The sequence below is a fragment of the Microcaecilia unicolor genome, chromosome 3 (assembly GCF_901765095.1).
Source record: "Microcaecilia unicolor chromosome 3, aMicUni1.1, whole genome shotgun sequence".
Lineage (NCBI taxonomy): Eukaryota > Metazoa > Chordata > Amphibia > Gymnophiona > Siphonopidae > Microcaecilia > Microcaecilia unicolor.
In genome coordinates, this window is record NC_044033.1 from 530506793 (window position 1) to 530528259 (window position 21467).

Here is a 21467-nt window from a genome sequence, read left to right on the forward strand (position 1 = left end):
TTGGCCCTGAAGCCAAAGACCTAGCCCAGAATGTGCTAGAACTCAGTTGAGTGTGAAGATTGGACCTCTGCGCTGAGACCTGTTTAATTCTTGTGAGCATTTTTTTTTCCTGACCTCCCAGGTACTACATAGGTAGTAAAAAGTATTCAGTTAGATTTAACACTAAATCCTTAAACTTTACTGTTCACTGTTCTACTTTTTTGATAATAAACTTATTAGTTTGTTAGCTGTGTGTTGGACTGACTAAGAATCCTGGCAGTTTGTGTTCTCTGTGGGTGTTAGAAACCACTGGGGAAATAACTTGCAAGTGGGAGAACTTGACCAGAGGCGAGAGGGACCCAGCAGGTGGGTGGGAGGGTATGCCATGTGAAGGGTTACATGCAAAGGTGCAGTTGGGCCTGGGCAGTGCTGGGCCAGACCCTCCAGGTGGCTGCAGGGTTAACCTTAGGTGAGTGCTAGGGGTAACGCTAAGGTGTTATGTGACAGTGCCCTGTGAGCATAAGGGATGCTGTTTTTGAGCTTCTGGCATGTATTGAAGGCAGGAGGATTTTGAGCCCTAGACAAATAAGCAAGTTGCCCCCCCCCCCCCCCCCCCCCCCCCCGCAAAAAAAAAATAATTGTAATATAAAATCTTTTGGAGGTGTAAAATTGAGTTCTAGAACCTTAATATCTACTTCTTTATTGTCTCTGCCATACCAAACAAGTGGATTGTGTCCCCTTCCTGCCAGCAGATGTTAGAAATACTGCAGTCTTCCAGTGATGTCATCACTATAAGGGGTGGTACACTAAGGAGCTCTCCAGTATATGTGCAGGCAGCAATTTTCTGAATAGTAGGAATTTGTAGGTAGTGGTGTTGTAGTAGTTGACCTGCTTAGTGTGACAGCAGTATATACTGTGCACAATGATCCACAGTTTATTAATAATGCAATATTTTTCTCTACAGTGAGAGTAGCATGTTTGTCTCCAAGAGACGTTTCATTTTGAAGACATGTGGTACCACCCTCTTACTGCAAGCACTGGTTCCCTTGTTGGAGCTCGCTAGAGAGTACTGTGGATTTGATGACTTCCAGGTGAGCATGCCAAGTGCTGCAGCAGAACTTCAGAAATGGTTTATTACACTTTAATTCCATCTTTCCTGAGGCATAACAAAGCAGTGAACATTAAAAAAAAATAAAAGGTTTAGAAAAGAATTCGTCTCCAATAGGAAAGAAAAGTAGGACATGGCAGTCACGTAGAATAATCCCCATCAATAGAAGCCAACATACTAGGGTAGGCATTATGAGATTGAGCTAACTGATCCTGGCAACCAGAGTGCTTCCTGCCCTGTCCTGAAAGGGTACATAGGAGTACAAATCCTAAATTGCTTCTGTAACATCTAGTGAAATAACAGGTGTTAACCAATTTTCTTGTGTTGACAGCTTAAGACCAGAACAGTGAGAATATACCAAAAGACACAAGGCACACAACCTAGTGCTACAACAAGAGCCTTTCACCAAGGTCCAGTTTCACAATAGGTAGTTGATCAGACTCAACATAGTTGTGTTTCTGCAATAACTGCCTGTGTCATGAGTCACTGGATCTACAACAAAAGCCATCTATATTATCACAAGGAAAAAGTGGTAGAAATCACTGTACATAACTTATACATAAACAAGTTGTTACAATTGAACATGCTGAAATTAAACTTTATATACAAAAGTGACATATCAATGAACTTGTATAGTAGATGGTTGGACAAATATGTATGTGATGATTATACAAATATTCATATCCACATAGAAACATGACATAAACGTACCCAAAGTGTGTGTCATTCACACTTGTAAAGCAATATGTGTCTGTAAAGTAGCAGTAAAAAGGAAATCGCTGTCACACACCCTTTCCATTACATAGCTTCCCACTATCCCAGAACCTGTGGGGATAGTTGTCCATGAAAACTGAGCTGAGACATCTCTCTTGGCATCCACTCTAGCTCCTCAGTATTTTCTATCTCCAGCAGGTGGATGGGCACACTTTAGCTTCTGGTTCTGAGTGATTTGTTCCTGGTCCAGTTGGTCAACTGGTCCCCAAGCTTTTCAGATGGCTTGAGTCTACAGTGTCACATCTGAAGGTGATCAGATCTCTGGTTCCCTGTGAATTTACTTCTTCCCTCCTTTCACCTCTCCTGTTTCCTGTGGAGCTCTCGTTTTTTAGCACAACAGCCTTTAATAATATAAAAAAAAAAAGTTTACTGGAGAGCGTGGGACAGAGTATCAGTCCTGATTCTTTCTCATCAGGGTAAGACTTGAGATTGTGAGCTTGGGGGGAGCATCCGGTAGTGCTAAGTCTGACTAAAGTTTCACTAAGAACCACTTGTAGGGTTGCAAGTTCTACTTGGTACAGCCCTGACTCACTGCTTTGGACTGTTGCATTGTGCTTTCTCCATTCGGGGTGAATTGCGACTCCCAGTTGAACCGATTTCATTGGCTGGCATTGGGGCATTGCTGTGCATATAAGTAGGGAATCCCATGGAATATGAGGGAAATGTCAGCATGGATTTAGTGCAGCATCCAAATATGCTGAGGACTTTGTGGTGTCTGGCAGTTTGCACGAGAGTGCAGAAATGGGCACCATTTTGTCAGGGCCAACTTGGCAGTGAGGAACAGCCTCTGATCACGTGCAGAGCTCAGCTGTCGTTTTACAACTTTGTGGCTGATCAGAGCATTCAGCTGCATCAGGAGCTTTGTTTTCTGCGGAGTTTATACTGCCAAAGAAATCTCTGAGCATCCTCCACCGATGCATAAGTCTGTCTCTGATTGGTAAGTAATCAGCTTGACAGGATAAAGAGCAAATTTGATTTTGCGGGCAAACAGTTGAGAGCAGATTGGTGAAAAGCCCTTCTGCTCTTCAGCCACTGATGCCGAATAATCCTCAAAGCACAGGACTTTGATTCTCATAGTGAAGCTCCTTCCCCCCATGCAGGGCTTGCAGAATTGCTGACTTTGTGAAAATTGAGAAGTCGGCAGATAACACCCAAGGCCTGAAGGTTTCCAACTGCCTGAGACCGACCCAGTGTGCCCACTCTATTTGCAAAGGGCCCACTGAGGCTGGAAGCGACAGCTCCTTTGACAACCAAGTCTCCAAAAAGTCTCGAAGCTTCCGATCCCCCATTGCCAATCCCACAAAGCAGAGGTTATTCCACCTGGACCTATTTTCTGGGTCTTCTAATTTTTCTGCATAGGAATTCAACATTTTTTGCATGCGGGACTGCACGTCTTCCACTTATGTAACAGTCTTCCAGCTCCCCAGTGCACTGCTGGTACGTTGTCAAATAAGAACATAAGAGTAGCCATACTTTGTCAGACCAATGGTCCATCCAACCCAGTTTTCCAAACAGTGGCCAAGCCAGGTCACAAGTACCTGGCAGAAACCGAAATCATGGCAACACTCCGTACTTCAAATCCCAGGGCAAGCAGTTTTCTTCCCATGACCCCTAGCATCAGGTAACTGATTCAGATTATTTTTTCCAATGTGCATCACCTTGCATTTGTCCACATAAATTTCATCTGCCATTTGAATGCCCATTCTTCCAATTTTCTAAGGTCTTTCAATATTTTAGTCCGCACATGTTTTAACAACCTTGAATAGTTTTGTATCATTTGCAAATTTAATCACCTCACTCCTCGTCCTGATTTCCGTATCATTTATAAATGTTAAATAGCACTGGTCCCAATACAGATCCCTGCGGCACTCCACTGTTCACCTTCCTCCATTGGAAGAAATGACCATTTAAACGCTACCTTCTGTTTTCTGTCCAATAACCAATTCCTAATCCACACCAGAACCTTGCCTCCTATCCCATGACTCTTTCATTTTCTCAGGAGCCTCTCATGAGGAACTTTATCAAAAGCTTTCTGAAAATCTAGATACAGTGCAATGTGGCTAAACCGCTCCAATTTTGAGTCAATGGGGCTTAATCGTTTGTCTAGGATAGCTTCCATACCCCCTGTTACTTCGGCAGCCACTTCTGCCAATCCAGCCAAAGAACTTGCAGGACTCACTGTCTCTATTTTATCCTAATGTAGTCTGCTTTTTTTTTTCTCTGTCCTTCTGCAACGATTTTGCAGCCATTCTCGGCAAACCAATCAACTCCCTGAGCAATTGGCAATATCAGCTCGATAAGTGGAGCCAAAACGTTGGGTTCAAGGTCACTTCAGGTTGCAGGATTCATTAAAAGGTGGCAGGAGCAGAGCAGCTGGCAACCGCTCCTGATCATAGCGTCACGTGACTCCTCCAAACTTTAGTGTTAATGTGAGTGCTTTAATGTATTAGGTTTATTTCCTTGTTTGCCACTGAGATTTATATTTTTTTCAGATTGTATAGAATATAAATCCTAAATTAAAAACAACCAATTAGTACTTGGAATGGTCCTGTTAGCTATTTCTGGTATAGCTAACAGGTGCCTGAACAGGTCTGTTGTGTTGTAACCCTGTAGAGGATTGTTCTGCGTGGAATGTCATGGTTCTACTAAATGGAATTCAGTGGATAATTGGGTACTTGTTTTGTTTCAGAATTTCTTTTATTCTCGCAAGAACTTCATGAAGCCATCTCACCAGGAGTACCCACACAGGAATTTCCAGGAAGAAGTTGAATTCCTCAATGAAATTTTCCCAAGTAAGTTGACTAACAGTTTGGCCATCGAGTATCAAATTTTGCTGCTTTGCCACCGTTTAAGTGAAATGACATGGGGAGGGATTGAACATGTCTGATTTCCTTGCTTTGCCCTGGAGCCTATTTTCTCTGAGAACTGTTCCCTTTGCAAACACTTGTTATCCAACACCTGAAGCTGTTGGTGAAGGATGGTGCAGTCATGCAACAGGAAGTTGATCTTTTACTTTGGCACCAGCTGCTGACTTGATTTGTAATGCACCTGCTTCCAGCAGTCACCTTATCCCTCTTATGCAAACTGGGTCCTGGAACCCCACTATCAGGATGGGTGTTCACAGCATCTCATGCTCCTAGCAGTGGGAGTTAATGCTAGCAGCAAAATCAACTCCTGCCCAGAAAGCCTGTGACTACTGCCAGAACAACCTAACAGTTGATGAAGGAATGCTGAAGAACGTAATAAGCATTGCCATACTGGGACAGACCGAAGGTCCATCAAGTCCAGCATTCTGTTTCCAACAGTGACCAATCCAGGTTACAAATACCTGGCAAGATCCCAAAACAGTATCATACATTTATGCTGCTTAATCTAGAAATAAGCAGTGAATTTTTCCCAAGTCTATCTTAATGGCTTCTGGAATTTTTTTTAGGAAACTATCCAGACCTTTTTTAAAGCCCACTAAGCTAACTGCTTTTACTTCATTCTCTGGCAACGAATTCAAGTTTAATTACACGTTGAGTGTGAAGCCTTGCATTACGTAGATATAGTTTGGGTTCCTCTTTTCCACATGCATCACTTTGCACTTGCTCACGTTAAACGTCATCTGCCATTTGGATGCCCAATCTCGTAAGGTCCTCTTGTAATTTTTCACAATCATCTTATTTAAGAACACTAGCTTAGTGTTAGCAAATTTAATTACTAGCTATTCCCATCTCTAGATTATTTATAAATATGTTAAAAATCAGCGGTCTCTGCACAGACCCCTGGGGAACCCCCACTATCCTTCTCCACTGAAAATACTGACCATTTAACACTACTCTGTATTTTTTCTCTTAACCAGTTTTTAATCCACAATAGGACACTACCTCATATCCCATGACTCTCCAATTTTCTCTGGAGTCTTTCATGAGATACTTTGTCAAACGCCTTTTGAAAATTGTAGATAATGAGCACGGGTGTGCACCTTGAAACAAGGCAAAAAGGCAAAAGTTGTGTGAGCTGGAGACTCATGATCTGATAAGACATTCTTGCGTGCAAGCAAGCGTGGGAAAGGGCAATTATGAACAGACAGAAAAATGTGGTTTAACGATAGAGAAAAAGCAGTTGGTGTTGAAAGAAAACAGAATGGTCTTTGAGGAAGATAATTTGTTAAACCTATGTGAAAATAAAGGATATATAAACAGTTGAAGATATACATTACTTTGGAGAGACACTGGCAGAGAACACTTATGTGTAGCGGCAGCTGTTCTCCCATGAGAAACTATTGATTCCTTAATGTCCCTCCAGACCGGTCCAGGAACTGACTTGTGGGTTATGTACTTCTTCCTTCCAGCAGGTGGAGACTGAGAATTCTGAATGCCCTGAGCCAATAAGAGCCCTATGCAGCTAGCCTGAGATTTAGTAAACTCAGTCTCCAGCAGGTCGAAGGAGGTGAGCCTTTCGTCTCCTCTGTCTTCTAGATTGTTTTTTTAACTTGAGTCTTTAAAGTGGATTTGTTGTCTGGTTAGACTCTGTATTTCCGTTTCCTCTGTGCCCTGGAGTCAGGCTCTGTGTGGCTGGGTGCAGTGTACACCTCAGTCAACCTTGGGGTGTTACACCAGGGGGGGGGGGGGGAACCAGGTCCCTGCCCCTCTATACCTCCTGGGGTCCCTGCAGTTATATTCTTGCCTTCAGGGGACAGCTCAGTCTATTCAGAGGAAGAGAACTGAAGCTTAAGAAGAGGCAGCCCTTTTTTAAATTAAAAAAAAAAAAAAAGACGAATCGGCAGAGTACCGATTTCCCGCAGCAAACGGCACAGCAGCTCAGGGAGTGCGCTTTTGGGAGATTGGCCCTCGGATCATTTTTTAAGTGCAGAATCTCCCTACTCTGCAGCATTCGGACTGCGGGATGGCCGAAAAGCTGTGCCGTTGTAAGGTCTGTTAGCACCGGAGAGGGGGGTGGGATCCTGTCTTCACGGACCTCAGAGCCGGCTCGCGCTCCTGATTTGGTGGGAATGGCGGCCATTTTGTCTGCTTCGGCGGAGCTCTGGCCTGTCAGTTTGAATGAGAATCAGTCTGTGGCAGGGCCTCTGGGGTTCTGGAAGAAGGTTTTCCCCCACAATTTGTTCTTCAGATGTACCAGGCTTTTCTTTTGAAGCAGTCTGGTCCCCAGTTATTTCCTTCTGTGACTTCAGGGGATCCTCTTCCTTCCCAGCGTAGACCGGTCAAGAGAATTAGAGAGGCTGAGTGTTTAGAGGAAGATCAGGTATCGGATCAAGAGCTGGGTATGCCTGCTTTAGAGGATTTAGAGTCTGAGTCTCAGTTGGGGAAATCTGGTCCAGGGTCAGATTCGGTATTTACAGGTGATGATCCGTCGGTGGTACAGATTTTTCATAAGGAAGAACTTCAGGAGCTAATCTCCTTAGTGGCCGACACTTTGCATTTTGAGGAGGATCCTTCCGCAGTTCCTGAAGTGCGTAAGGTTGATCTTTTGGTCAAGGGAAAACTTCCCCTATGCATCAGGATATTAGGGATATTATCCAGGCACAGTGGGATTTCCCTGATTCTCCCTTTAGGTTAGCTAGGTCCATGGTTCGGCTTTATCCAGTTCCTGAAGGGGATAGATTTCTTCTTAAGGTACCTGTTGTGGATGTGGTGGTTTCCGCGGTCACTAAACGCAATACTGTTCCGGTTGACGGTGGTACCGCTCTTTGGGATGTGCAAGACCGTAGGCTCGATTCCTTGTTGAAGAGTACCTTTGATGTCTCTTCCCTGGCAGTGCAGGCGGCTATTTGTGGTTCTTTGGTGGCTAGAGCCTGTTTTTGTTGGGCTGAACGAGTTTTGGACAGGGCTTTTGATGATTTCTCTTCTGTTGATTCAGAACTGGCTAAGATTGAGACGGGGTCCGCTTTTTATCAGATGCCTTGTATGATTTGTTGAGGGCGTCGTCAGTCCATGGCTCTTTCTGTGGTGGCTCGTTGGTCTTTGTAGCTGAAAGGCTGGTCTGCGGATGCTGCGTCTAAATTTATTTATTGCATTTGTATCCCACATTATCCCACCTATTTGCAGGCTCAATGTGGCTTACATATTTTTGTTAACACAGTCAATCCTGGATGTCAGGTACAATTATTGTTGTTCAGAGGTTAAGGGAAGAAAGTAGAGAGAAGAAAGAAGGAATTTATTAGGAATAGTAGATGGTGGGTTTTCAGAAGTGGATTAAATCCAAATTAAGTTCCCGTTTTGGGGTTCTTTCTTGTTTAGCCCTGAATTGGATAAGCTGGTTAATAGTTTAGGAGATACCAAGGTGCCTCGTCTTCCTGAGGATCATCCTAGAGTTTCTCAACGCTTTTCGGGGTTTAGTCGTGGTCGAGGATGAGATTTCTGTTTTAGGTCCATCAGAGCTGTTCCTACGCAGCGCTCTCGTTTCTTTCAGAGGAATCAGTCCTTTCGCAGATCCCGCTAGGGAAGTAAGGATTTCCTCTCTTCCTTTCCCTCCTCTATCCGTCCAGCCAATGAAGGTGCGAGGGCCTTGCCTCTGGTTCCGATAGGAGCTCGTCTGGCTCTGTTCTTTCAGAGGTGGGCCCAAATCACTTCAGATCGTTGGGTGTTAGAGGTTATTCGAGACGGTTACGCTTTAGAGTTGCTCGTCCTCTATCCGATGCTTTTCTAGAGTCTCCCTGCCGTCCTCTGCTAAAAGCGGGTGCAATTCGGGACATTCTGTTAAGGCTTCGCCAGCTGCGGGCGGTTTGCCCAGTTCCCCGTCAGAAGTCAAGCAGGGTCATTATTCCATTTATTTTGTGGTTCCAAAGAAAGAAGGTTCTTTCCGGCCAATTTTAGATTTCAAGGCGGTCAATCGATCTTTTCGCGTTCCCAGTTTTCGGATGGAAACTTTGCGCTTGGTGATAGTGGCGGTTCGGCCGGGAGAGTTCCTCACGGCTTTGGATTTGACGGAGGCTTATCTGCATATTCCAATTCGGAAGGCGCATCAGCGGTTTCTCCATTTTGCAGTCTTGGGCAAACATTTTCAGTTCTGGGTGCTTCCTTTCGGATTAGCCACGGCGCCATGTACTTTCACCAAAGGTCATGGTGGTAGTTGCAGCGGTGCTCAGGTGAGAAGGCATTTTAGTTCACCCATATTTGGACGACTGGTTGATTAGAGCAAAATCGTATCAAGATAGCCTTCAGGTCACGAATCGAGTGGTTCAGGTTGGGTAGTCAACTCAGCCAAGAGTTGGTTGGTGCAGTCTCAAACCCTAGAATATTCAGGAGTTGTGTTCGATACGGCTCAGGGTCGCGTCTTTCTTCCTCAGGTGAGGATACTCAAAATTCAATCTCAGATTGCTGCTTTGTTGGACAGCCAGATTCGTGTGCTCGAGATTTACAGGTTGTTGGGCTCCATGGCAGCAACAATAGAGGCGGTACCTTGGGCCAGGGCACACATGCACAGTTTTCAGGCAGCTCTCCTGTCCCGGTGGTCTCCTCAGACAGACTCGACACACGTGAAGTTGCCTTTGCGGATGCCAGAACGCAGCAGCTTGTTTTGGTGGTTGAGGACGTCCAATTTGATCAAAGGCATGCCTTTAGATCAGCCCAAATGTACAGTGATAACTACGGATGCCAGTCTCAAAGGCTGGGGGGCCCATTGCCTGGGTCAGTGTGTTCAAGGCCAGTGGTCTCAGTCGGAGACTTCCTTGTCAATCAATCTCCTGGAAACCAAGACAATCAGTCTAGCTCTGGTGGCGTTTTCTTCCCTAGTGAAGAGCAAGTCGGTTCGCATTCTATCGTACAATGCGACCACGGTGGTTTGTCGGTTGACAGGGAGGAACGAGGAGTTGCATGTTACATCTGGAGTCAAGAATCCTGTCATGGGCGGAGGCTCATCTCACTGCTCTGTTGGCGTCGCACGTAGCAGGAACGGAAAACGTGAAGGCAGATTTTCTCAGTCACAATATTCTGGATCCCGGAGAGTGGGCTCTAGGATCGCAAACATTTCAGAAGATAGTAGATCAGTGGGGGTGGCCGGTAATGGATTTACTCGTCACTCATCTCAACACCAAAGTAAGTTTCTTCAGTCGCAGCAGGGATCCACGGGCAGTAGGGGTGGATGCTGTCCTTCAGCCGTGGCCTCTGAGTCTGCTCTACGCGTTTCCTCCGTGGCCTCTGTTGGAGAGGTTTCTACAAAGAATCGACGCACACGAGGGAAAGGTGATTCTGGTAGCTCCAGACTGGCCTTGTCATCCATGGTATGCGGATCTTCTGGTTCTGTTAGATGATGCTCCTCTTCGATTGCCAGATCATCCCGGTCTGCTTCTTCAGGGGCCAATTCTTCATCCAGACCCGGCTCGATTTTTGTCTTACAGCCTGGCTCTTGAGAGGGCGCATTTGATGAAGAGGGGTTACTCTTCCAAGGTCATTTCTACCATGGTTCGGTCGCGTCGTCGTTCCACTTCTCTTAATTATATCAGAATTTGGCGAATATTTGAAGCACGGTGCGTGGATCGAGATTTGTCCTTTACGTGCTTCCGTTCCACAGATGTTGGATTTTTTGCAACATAGTTTTGATAAGGGTTTAGCTCTTGCTTCCCTTAAGGTTCAAGTTGCAGCCTTGTCCTGTTTTCGGGGATGTGTGCAGGGAAAGTCTTTGGCGAGTTGTTTTTTGAAAGTAGTAGGTCTTTTGCGGCCTCCTTAGAGAGTGGAATTTCCTTCTTGGGATCTTTGGTCCCAACTGTTCTTACTAAATCTCCTTTTGAACCTTTTAATGAGTTCTCTTAAAGATTTGATACTCAAGGCTGTGTTTTTAGTGGCAATTGCTTCGGCCAAACGGGTGTCAGAATTGCAGACTTTTCCTGCAGATCGCCGATTTTGGAGTTTTCTAAAGAGCGTGTTGTGTGGCGGCCAGTGCCTTCTTTTCTTACTAAAGTGGTCTCTCGTTTTCATCTTTCCCAGTCGGTGGTTTTGCCAGTATTGGGTTCTTCCTCGGGTTCGGAAGATCAACGCAAATTGCGGTCACTTGATGTTAAACGGGTTCTTCCTTAGCGTCCCTCCGGACCGGACCAGGATTGGACTGATGGGTTGTGCTCGCCTACCAGCAGGTGGAGACAGAAAAAACTCTGACTCTAGAGAGCCAATAGGAGCCCTGGCCATGTGACCTTAGCCTCAGTATTTTCTCAGTCTCCCAGCAGGTAGGAAGTGAGCCCATTAGTCTTTCTCCTTTTCTCTTTAGATATTACAGATATTTGTGATAATTCTTCTGTGCCTGGAATCTTATTTAGAGGCTTGACAGGGTTTCCTTTCTCTTCTTTCTTTGACAGCCTCGGGGGTGTTAAACTCGGGTGTCTCGAGTCCACTCCCCATCTCCCTGGCTTAGCAGGGAAGGGCCGTCCCTTTCTCTGGAAAGGTGTACCGTCTTTGGGAGAGGCAGCCACTTTTAACAGGCAGCTGCTTTAAAAGAATTAAATAAAATAAAAGGAAATTCAAAGAAGCAGCCTTTCTTTCCCCAGACTTCTAACGAGCAGGCAGCTCCAGTGTTTTATTATGATTGAGGGGTTATAAAAAAAAAAAAAAAAAACAGAAGAAAATAATTCAGTGTCTGTGACTTTAAACAGCGATTTTTCTCGTCAGATTTAATTTCCTCCATTTTCTTGCGTTTTGGCGGCGGCAGTTTAAACAAATGAAAAAAAAAAAAAAAGAAAGGTGCGAACCGCGTAAGCGCGGCCACCTGTTTTTTCCGATATGGCTTAAAAGTTCAAACAGCTGCTGTCGGTCAGCGTCGCGCAGTTCACGCAGCCGGAACGTGTAAATTTTGCTCTCCCTTCAAGGTTTCTTCGGGTCCGGTGCTGCCTCCGGTTTTTTCGGGGCCTTTTTCGCCGGCTGTTGTTTCTTCGCCGTTCCACTGGGCTCCGCTTGTTCGGAGGTGTCGGGCGCGCTGTCGACGATCGCCACGGGGCCAGTGGCGTGAACGGCGGCCATTTTGTTTCTCCCTCCATCTTATCAGTCAGGGATCTCTCTGCTGAAGGTAAGGCTGCAGTTCATAGAGCAGTTCGGCTCCAAGATGTGTACACTTTTGTATGTGCTGAACGGCGTATTCTAAAATGCTCTTCACATCAGCAGGCAATATTTGGTTGAAAGGGGGCTCCTTTCATATATGGATATATAACAAGCTTTTCTTCTTTTAAATTTCTATGTATCACGGGGCTGTTAACACTAGTTTTTTCTGGTGCTCAGTCATTTTTCATTGCCTGGTGGAAAATCTACATCTTATCATATCATATAATTCATTTCAAGCATTTTCCTCAATAGCTGTAGTATTATACAGTGTTTTAAGAACTTTAGAAACTTTCTCTATAGGCATAGAGTAAATTTTTGTCTTTCTCATTCCCTGGTGAATAGGACTACATTGTCTAAGAGTCAATTGATTGATACTTTGCAATTCTGACCATAATATCTTAGTTCCTTTCAAGCATTTTACTCCATGCCTATGATGTTATATAGTGTTTTAAGAACTTAACAGACAATCACTCTCAATGGCTGTAGTGTTATACAGTGTTTTCTTTTTCCGACTTTAAGAAGCCTTCTCTAGAGGCATACAGTATATTGTTCAGATGCCATGGGGATATATCAGCTCTTTCATATTCTCTGAGGGACAGTCCTGTCTACCAAGCTCCCAATCACTCAGCTGCCTTAGCAGGCATGCTTTATTCATGTCTTCCCTTCTTTTTCAACTGCCTTGAAGCCTCTCATATTTCATTTTAGCTTTCTTCTGGTTTTTACAGGACATATGGTCACTTAGAGAATAAAGTCATCCTTTCACTTAAAGATAGTGGACGGTCCTCAAACCATCTACTCGTGTTTGTCTCTACTCTATCAGTTCAGCATTGGCAGATTATAAACATCCTGGTTTGGTCCAGTATGCCTATACATACCATCTGCTATCTCTTCCTCTTCCTTAGAGACCTGATGTTATATCAAGCTTTCTTGAATTCAGATACAGTCTTGTCTACACTGCCTTCACCAAGTGGCTGTGGCACAACTTCACTTTTTTCGTTACAGGTAATTTCCAAGTTTGTCCTTTTTCATTTTCATTCTATGCGCCTTCACTCCAGAGTGTTCTTTCAATTGGAAGGGGATTCACTCACTTCCTGTGTATTTATGCCATAGGTACATAAGTATGGTTATGCTGGATAAGGCCTAAAGTCCATCAAGTCCAGCATTCATATCTAATGGGCATAGGTACATAAGTTTTGCCATTCTGGGGAAGCTCAAATGTCCACCTTTCTACAGCCAGAACAGCATTAAAGGAAAAAAAAAAAACAAAAACCTCTCACGAGAGTATCAAACAGAAATCTCTGCTCCAAAAGCAAGGCTTTGCAGTAATTCTGCAAACTAACGCATACAATATTTGCCATGGCTGTTCACCACTAGGAACACTGGGGACCCTGGGCCTAGGTTCGGTGTTTTAACCTGAAACAAGCTCAACATTCATATCTATTGGGTGTGAGTCTGGTACTACTACTACTACTACTTAACATTTCTAGAGCGCTACTAGGGTTACGCAGCGCTGTACAAATTAACAAAGAAGGACGTTCCCTGCTCAAAGGAGCTTACAATCTACATCTCAGTGAGGGAGGACGCATGACCGTGGTACGTGGATTAGTGGTATGTGGATTAGGGAGATCCAAGAAATTACAGGCCGGTGAATCAGACGTTCATACTGGGACAATTATTTTCTGTCTGGAGTGTACTACCATAGCTGGTGGACTCCTATATTCAGAACTTACCCAACTATGGAACGCCATAGAGATAGGGTTGGAGTTTGTAGCCCTATTTAACTGATGTCCTTGGTCACCCTTCCTCTTCTCCTCAGGATCCAGAGAATGGCTAGTTTTTTGCTTATGCATTAACCGGTCATTTTCAGCAGTACTCTCTCTTCCGTTCTTTTATAGATCTAAGAGGATGTTCATTGCGCTCTTAGGGTCATTTCATTCTTACCTAGACGACTGCCTAATTGGAGAAAGTCTTTATCAGCAGAGTTCTCAGGTCACGCACCGGGTGTTGCATTTCTTACAGTCTCTAGGTTGGGTGGTGATTGTAGCCAGGCCTCTCATTTGATCTCTCATCAGATATCTCTGATTTTCTCTTTGTTTAGTCAGGTTGGCGCACAGTCTTTTGTCTCCTCTGCAAACATCCCAGTTTATATTTTTCTTGGTGACCTTGGGCCTTCGGCCATTTCCTCGCTCTATTCTGCAGAATGCAATTTTACTTTCTAATGCCCAAGAAGGAATTTTCCTTCATCCTATTGCGAATCTCAGGGTCATCAATCGCGCTATTTAAGTGTCATCTAGTTATCTCAAGAACCTTAGTTCTGTCATTGGGATGCTTCGTGCAGTACACTTTTTGGCAGAAGCTTGTTTGTATATATTTTTTTTCTGGGGGACCTCAGCAATTCGTTTTACCTTCGGGTGAATTTTGTTTTCCCTACTGACAAACAAGGCGGAGAGAGCTATGTTGGTCCTTGCCATGGCAATGGGTTATGTCATCCGCCAAGGAGGAGTTAAGAGTATACTCTTGAGTTTGTACTCATTTTTTCTTAGTTGTGTCACCCTGCATTTAGGGGAATGGACTCTCATTTTTTCAGCCTTACTTCCTCACTGCGACACTTCGCGGCTATCTCTTTTTGCCTTCAGGCTCACGAACATTTCTTGCTTCTTCCGTTCAGCAACAGTCTTGACGGAGACAGGGACAGATGCCAACGTCCAGCAGGGGTTTTTCAACCTTCTTTATGCGTTTCTTCCGTCATCTCACTAGGTGTTTACGCAGAACCAAGGCACCCTTCTACATCCGGACCCCCAGTCACTCAAACTTATGGCGTGGTTACTGGGTCCGCAACATCTTTGATATTTTCGCAGGAAGTACTTCGTTTTAATTGCTTCCAGACAGAAATCTACATTAAAGTCCTATGAATCAAAGTGGCGACAGTTCACTCTGTGGTGCTCCTCTCGCCACTTCATTCCACAAACAGTATCCATTTTGCATGTTTTGGAATGTCTTCTGCATCTTGCGAAATCTTGTCTGTCTTACTCATCCATTAGAGTTCATTTGGCAGCTCTATCAGTGATGCATGATACTGTTGACAACCGCACGCTTATGCAGCATCCACTGTCAAAGCGGTTTCTTAAAGGAGTCCTGCACCTGTACCCCCCGCTTCGTCCACCAGCTAGGTGAACTAGGTGAACAGACTCTTAAAGTTCTGTTTTCTAGTAGCCATAACTTTTTCTATAAAGTTTTCCTCTTCAAGCAGTGTTTCCTAGTAACCATTGCAGCAAGTAGATCTATGTGTGGAATACTTCTACGGTTGGTAACTTCTTTTCGGTCTGCTGTAGTTTAAAGTTTTCACCTTTCCCAATCGGTTTTTTTCTTATTGGTTTTGTCCTTCTAGCCAGTAGGCGTAAAAGTTTTTCATTGTTTCTAACCCGCTATATCGCGAAGGATCAAGGAAATGAGAATGTCTATTTCTCTTCTCGCTGAGAGGGCAGTTCCACAGCGTATTACAACATATTCCACAACTTCAGAAGCGGGCTCTATTCTTACTATGGCGATTTTTGGTGCTCTCGGTGCACATTGGTAAGTTGGCAACTTAGTCCTAGTTTCATTTTATTTTGCTCATTGGGACACACTACATGTTAGTTGTCGCCAGGTGGCCTATGCAGCATGAACATTTCTCTGCAGTTTTCATAGGGTCCCTCCCTTCAGATTACTGCTTTGGTACTTCCCATCAGTCCAATCCTGGTCCGGTCCGGAGGGACGCTAAGGAAGGAGAAATTAGATCTTACCTGCTAATTTGCTTTCCTTTAGTCCCTCCGGACCGGACCAGGCCCCTCCCATGTTCTCTCTACTCTTTAGCTTCTTTTATTAAGTAGGAAGTGTATTCAGTAGGAAGTGTATTCGTTCCTTTACGATTCGTGGAACAATACTATATATATACAGAACTTTACGTGGTCTATATCACTTCTCTGGTGGTTGCTGGTGAGCTCAATTGCTGGAATCTATCTATAAAACCTTAAATACGCCATACCACTTCTCTGGTGAGAGTTGTGGCTGAGCTCAGTTGCTGGAATATCTATAAAACCTTAAATATGATTTACCACTTTTCTGGTGAGAGTTGCTGGTAAGCTCAGTTGATGGAATATATATAAAATCTTAAGTGGGCCATACCACTTCTCTGGTGAGAGTTGCTGGTGAGCTATAAGACAAGTGAGCCATACCACTTCTCTGGTGAAAGTTGCGGGTGAGCTATATTATACGTGAGCCATACCACTTCTCTGGGGAGAGTTGCTGGTGAGCTATATTACATGTGAGCCATATCACTTCTCTGGTGAGAGTTGCTGGTGAGCTGTAATACATATCGGGCCATACCACTTCTCTGGTGAGAGTTGCTGGTGAGCTCTGATACTTGGCATTGCCGAGTGCTTTGTGGCTGCTAGGATTCCATACGGCACAGAAGGTCTTTCTTTCTTTCCTGCTTTGTTATTCAAATACTGAGGCTAAGGTCACATGGCCAGGGCTCCTATTGGCTCTCTAGAGTCAGAGTTTTTTCTCAGTCTCCACCTGCTGGTAGGCGAGCACAACCCATCAGTCCAATCCTGGTCCGGTCCGGAGGGACTAAAGGAAAGCAAATTAGCAGGTAAGATCTAATTTCTCCTTAGGCATTATCTGAAAGTTTTGAAGGATTTTAGGCGCTCAGATAGTTTGTTTATCCTTATTGGCGGCTTCCGTAAAGGTCTAGCAGCTTCTAAACCAACTTTGTCTATGTGATTGAAGGAAATGATAGTCTGCCTACATTCTTTCGGGTAAGCAAGCGCCGCGTGGGATCAAGGCTCATTCTACTAGAGGGCAAGCGGCGTCTTGGGATGAACGTTTCTTGGGTCCTCTGTTGGAAATTTATAAGGCAGCAACTTGGTCGTCTTTGCATTCATTCTCAAAACATTACAGATTGGATGTGCAGTGCCGTCAGGAAGCGGTTTTCGGGGCGAGGATTGCTGGGGTCCCTCCCTTAAATGGTACTGCTTTGTTGCTTCCCACAAGTCAGTTCCTGGACCGGTCCGGAGGGACGCTAAGGAAGGAGAAATTAGATCTTGCTAACTTGCTTTCCTTTAGTCCCTCCAGACCGGTCCAGATCCCTCCCAGATCAGTGTACGATGTATATAGGTGTTGGTTTTTGGTTTTCAGTATGAGCTGTTTCGTAGTTGTTTTTTTTTTTTTTTTGTAACGCAAAGATCTCGTTCATTTTAACGAGGAATTCTTTTTTTTTTTTCCATTGGGCAGTTCGGCACGAAGGTGTCGCTATCTTGCTTTGTATGGATTGGCTGCTTACATTGTTGGTGGCACAGAGGAAGGGGGAAGTTTTATATTCCTTTATTCTTCTCCTGCTTTGTTACTTATTTACTGAATCTGTCTAGTTGCATAGGGCTCTTATTGGCTCAGGGCATTCAGAATTCTCAGTCTCCACCTGCTGGAAGGAAGGAGTACCCACAAGTCAGTTCCTGGACCGGTCCGGAGGGACTAAAGGAAAGCAAATTAGCAGGTAATATCTAAATTTTCCTTATATCTGTACTTTGGTAAGTAAATAAAAAATTGCTTTTCTCATACGTAGCCTTTCCAGTCTTTTATCACTTCAAAATATTGTGGCTGGTACATAATTGTTTTGGGGTGGTTATAAAAAGACTGGATTATAACAAAATCCAGATACACAATATCAACCACCTCACCTTTATCCACATGTTTGTTTGCCCCTTCAAAAAATGTAATAGATGAGGCATTTCCCTTCACTAAATCCATGTTGGCTTTGTCTCATTAATCCATGCTTTTGAATATGCTCTGTAATTCTGTTCATTATAATAGCCTCTACTATTTTGCCCGGCACCGACGTCGGGCTCATCTGTCTATAATTTCCCGGATCTCCTCAGGAACCTTTTTTGAAAATCGGTGTTCGTTGGCCACCCTCCAATCTTCTGGTACCACACTAGGTTTTAAAGATAAATTATATATTACTAACAATAGTTCTGCAAGTTCATTTTTCAATTCTATTGGTACTCTGGGATGGATACCATCCAGTCCAGCAGATTTGCTACTCTTCAATTTGTCAAATTACCCCATTACATCTTCATGGTTTATAGAGATTTCAATTAGTTTCTCTGACCCGTCAGCCTTGAATACCATTTCTGGCACTGGTATCTCTCCCAAATCTTCCTCGGTGAAGACCGAAGCAAAGAATTCATTTAATCTCTCTGCTATGGCTTTGTCTTCCCTGCCCCTTTTATCCCTCGATCATCTAGCAGTCCAGCTAATTCTATTGCCGGCTTCCTGCTTTTGCCTTCCTTATCAGCACTTTGCATTTTTGACTTGACATTCCTTATGCTGTTATTATTTTTAGTCTGTTCCTTCCATTTTCTGAAGGATTTTCTTTTAGCTCTAATAGCTTCCTTCACCTCGCTTTTTAACCAATCCGGCTGTCGTTTGGTCTTCCTCCCTCCTTTTTTAATACACGGAATATATTTGGCCTGGGCTTCCAGGATGGTATTTTTGAAGAGCATCCACGCCTGATGTAAATTTTGACCCACATTTTATCAGTCTTTTTTTAAAGTTGAATGCTAACGTTTTGGATTTCCTGTTTATACTTACTCTAAAGCTAATATCAAATCTGAGCAAATTATGATCAGTTATCAAGCGGCCCCAGCACCATTACCTCCCAAACCAGATCACTAAGGACTAGGTCTAGAATTTTTCCTTCTCTCGTCGCCTCCTCTACCAGCTGCTCCGTAAAGCAGTCCTTGATTTCGTCAAGGAATTTTATCTCCCTAGCATGCCCTGATGTTACATTTACCCGGTCAATATTGGGGTAATTGAAATCACCCATTATTGTGTTGCCCAGTTTAGCCTCCCTAATTTCTGATAACATTTCTACATCCGTCTGTTCATCTTGGCCAGGTGAACGGTAGTACACGCCTATCACTATTCTTTTCCCCTTTACACATGGAATTTCAATCCATAGGGATTCCAAGATGTTATTTCCTGAAGAATTTTCAATCTATTTGATTCAAGGCCCTCCTTAACATACAATGCTAGCCCTTCACCAATTGGATCCACCCTATCACTGATATAATTTGTACCCCGGTATAACAGTGTCCCACTGGTTATTCTCCTACCAGGTCTTTAGTGCAATATATTCTTATTCTCACCCTATTTTTTATGCTTCTAGCATTCGCATATAGACATTTCAGACTGTTCCTATTTACATGATGCTCAGTACTTTACAGTATTTGCAATCTTTTATCTGATTTTTTTTTTTCCTTTTTATTTAAGGACACCTGATCTACAGTGGTCTCCCTTGCATCCTCACTATCAGGATACCCTGTCTTTCCTGCTTTGGTGATATCTTTTAAAGATAGCTTATTCTGAACCATGCACTTTTGAGTGACTATCAGCCTTCCCCCAGTTTCTAGTTTAAAAGCTGCTCTCTCCTTTTTAAATTCCGATGCCAGGGGAGTCACGTGATGCCGTGTTAGTAAGCGGGTGTTGGTGGAGCGCGCTCCTGGGCCCATACCTCAAAGAAGTTATTTTCAGAGGGTTTATCGGTGATTGGATCCTGGCTGGTGAAGGATTGTAACCTATATTAGTGTTTTGGCAACTAATTTGTCGGTTGGAGAAGATGGCACTGTGAGCGCTGCGACGAAATGGAGAAGCCGTGCCAGAATGAGAACAAGATGGCGGACAATGGAGACTTGCAGGGTATCACCGATAAGCTCGACATCGTGGATGGTCGGCTAGAATCTTTAAAGGGTGTGTATCGGACTTGGAGGACAGGGTGCAGCAACTTAATACTGGTAATGAAGAACTGCATAAAAGGGTGCGTACCTTGGAGGACAAGTTGGACGACTTTGAAAACAGGTTGTGAAGGGGGAACCTGCATTTGGTAGGTTTGCCCGAAAAGATGGGTGAGTCAGAGCTTCGGGGATTTTTGGATTCCTGATTGGTCACCAGTTTGCAGTTACAATCGGAAGTGGGAGTGCTGCGTATTGAAAGAGCACATCAATTAGGCCCACAGAGGCCTACAGAGGCGCGGCCTCGAGTTGTCGTCTTTAAACTCCTGAACTTTGTTCATAAAACTGAAATTCTACGTTAGGCTCGAGAGAACTGACCCATTCTCTGAGAGCTAGGAGCTCTTTGCATCGTACACACATCCCTGAAGACCTACCTATGTGATCGATCATTCTCCTCAGCTGCTTGCTCTTTTGCATCTCCGCCTTCCTTTCCCCTGCAGTTTTCCCTCCCTTCCCCTTCTCTACTTTATCCTCTGCTTTGCCCTACTGCTATTATGTTGTACTTTTCTCCTAACAATGTACGCCACATAGAGCCTGCCTTGGTGGGAATATGTGGGATATAAATGTTCACAATAAATAATATAACCGCTCACCAACTGGGAGATAATCATACATTTGACACTCAATGCAAAAGACTGGATAGCACCCATCAGACCTTTTAAATAGGTTATGAAGGGTACTGCTTCATGGTTAAGCACTTAGTCTATTCATGGTAACGATTGTTCTGAGAAGCACAGTACTGCACGCGTGTAAAAGGCCTAGTTTTGTTTTCTTGAATGCTGTAGAGCCTGTAATGACCATGGAGTCGGGGGTGCTTGAAAGGAGTTAGCTATTGCATAAATGTCCCTCTAGTGAGCAATGTATGTGGTTAAACACTGTCATTGCATTAAATCAGAGGAATGGAATCGCCAGCTACTGGTGAATGAAGATTCATTTTACTTTGGTCCTACAGTTCTATTGGAAGAAGTTGCTGAGCTTCCAAAAGTTCTGTCAATTATAGATGATTCATAGTTCACACTACCTGTCCACTGATAGGACATGCCAACCTTTGCTTGAACCATTGGACACTTTCAGCTTAAAAAGAAATGTATGCAAAGTTTCTAAACATTCTAATGTAACTTTTTTTTCTTTTTATATCTTCCAAAACAGATGGAGCAGCTTATTGTATGGGTCGCATGAATTCTGATTGCTGGTAAGTTTAACTTTGTTAAAATGCTTTCATTTAAATTAGGATCTTTATATGTTGTGTAACTTCATTTGACCAAATGTTGTACTGTAATACTCAAGATTAAACCTAGAATGTTAAAACAGGAAATAAGGACTAAAAGCCCATTTAATCTTTACAACTTGCTTCCTTTTGTAATGCCATTGATGCCAGTGGATCTTGCGCGTCCCATTCTTGACAGTAAAACTAAAAAAAACCCCACAGGGGTTAAGGGAACCACCCAGCACAACAATTTAGTAAGATAGATATATCATTCCAAAAACTCCTAATCTTTGTACAACCCCAAAATGCACGAAAAAAGGAATTTTGACCTTGCCTGCACTTTTGACAAATCTGAGAATCTATCGCCCCCACCTTAGAGTTGTTCCTGGGTGAAATATGCTCTATGTAGCGTACGAAATTGACATTCCCTCAGCTCCACACTCAACAATATCTCTGGGATACGCTTAATAAGCTTATATGGATCTATGGATGTGCCTGACAGCCCCAGATGTCGACCCCATTTAGCACTCAGATCCCCAAAT

General features: G+C 43.8%; 1 protein-coding gene across 1 annotated transcript in view; it reads left to right on the plus strand.

Moving 5' to 3' along the window:
* Positions 1-21467, plus strand: part of AMD1 (adenosylmethionine decarboxylase 1) — a 98452-nt gene that overhangs the window by 20743 nt on the left and 56242 nt on the right. The window contains exons 3-5 of the mRNA XM_030199213.1: positions 944-1070; positions 4551-4653; positions 20868-20910. Coding sequence (XP_030055073.1) covers positions 944-1070; positions 4551-4653; positions 20868-20910 — 273 coding nt within the window. The remainder of the gene's footprint in view (positions 1-943; positions 1071-4550; positions 4654-20867; positions 20911-21467) is intronic.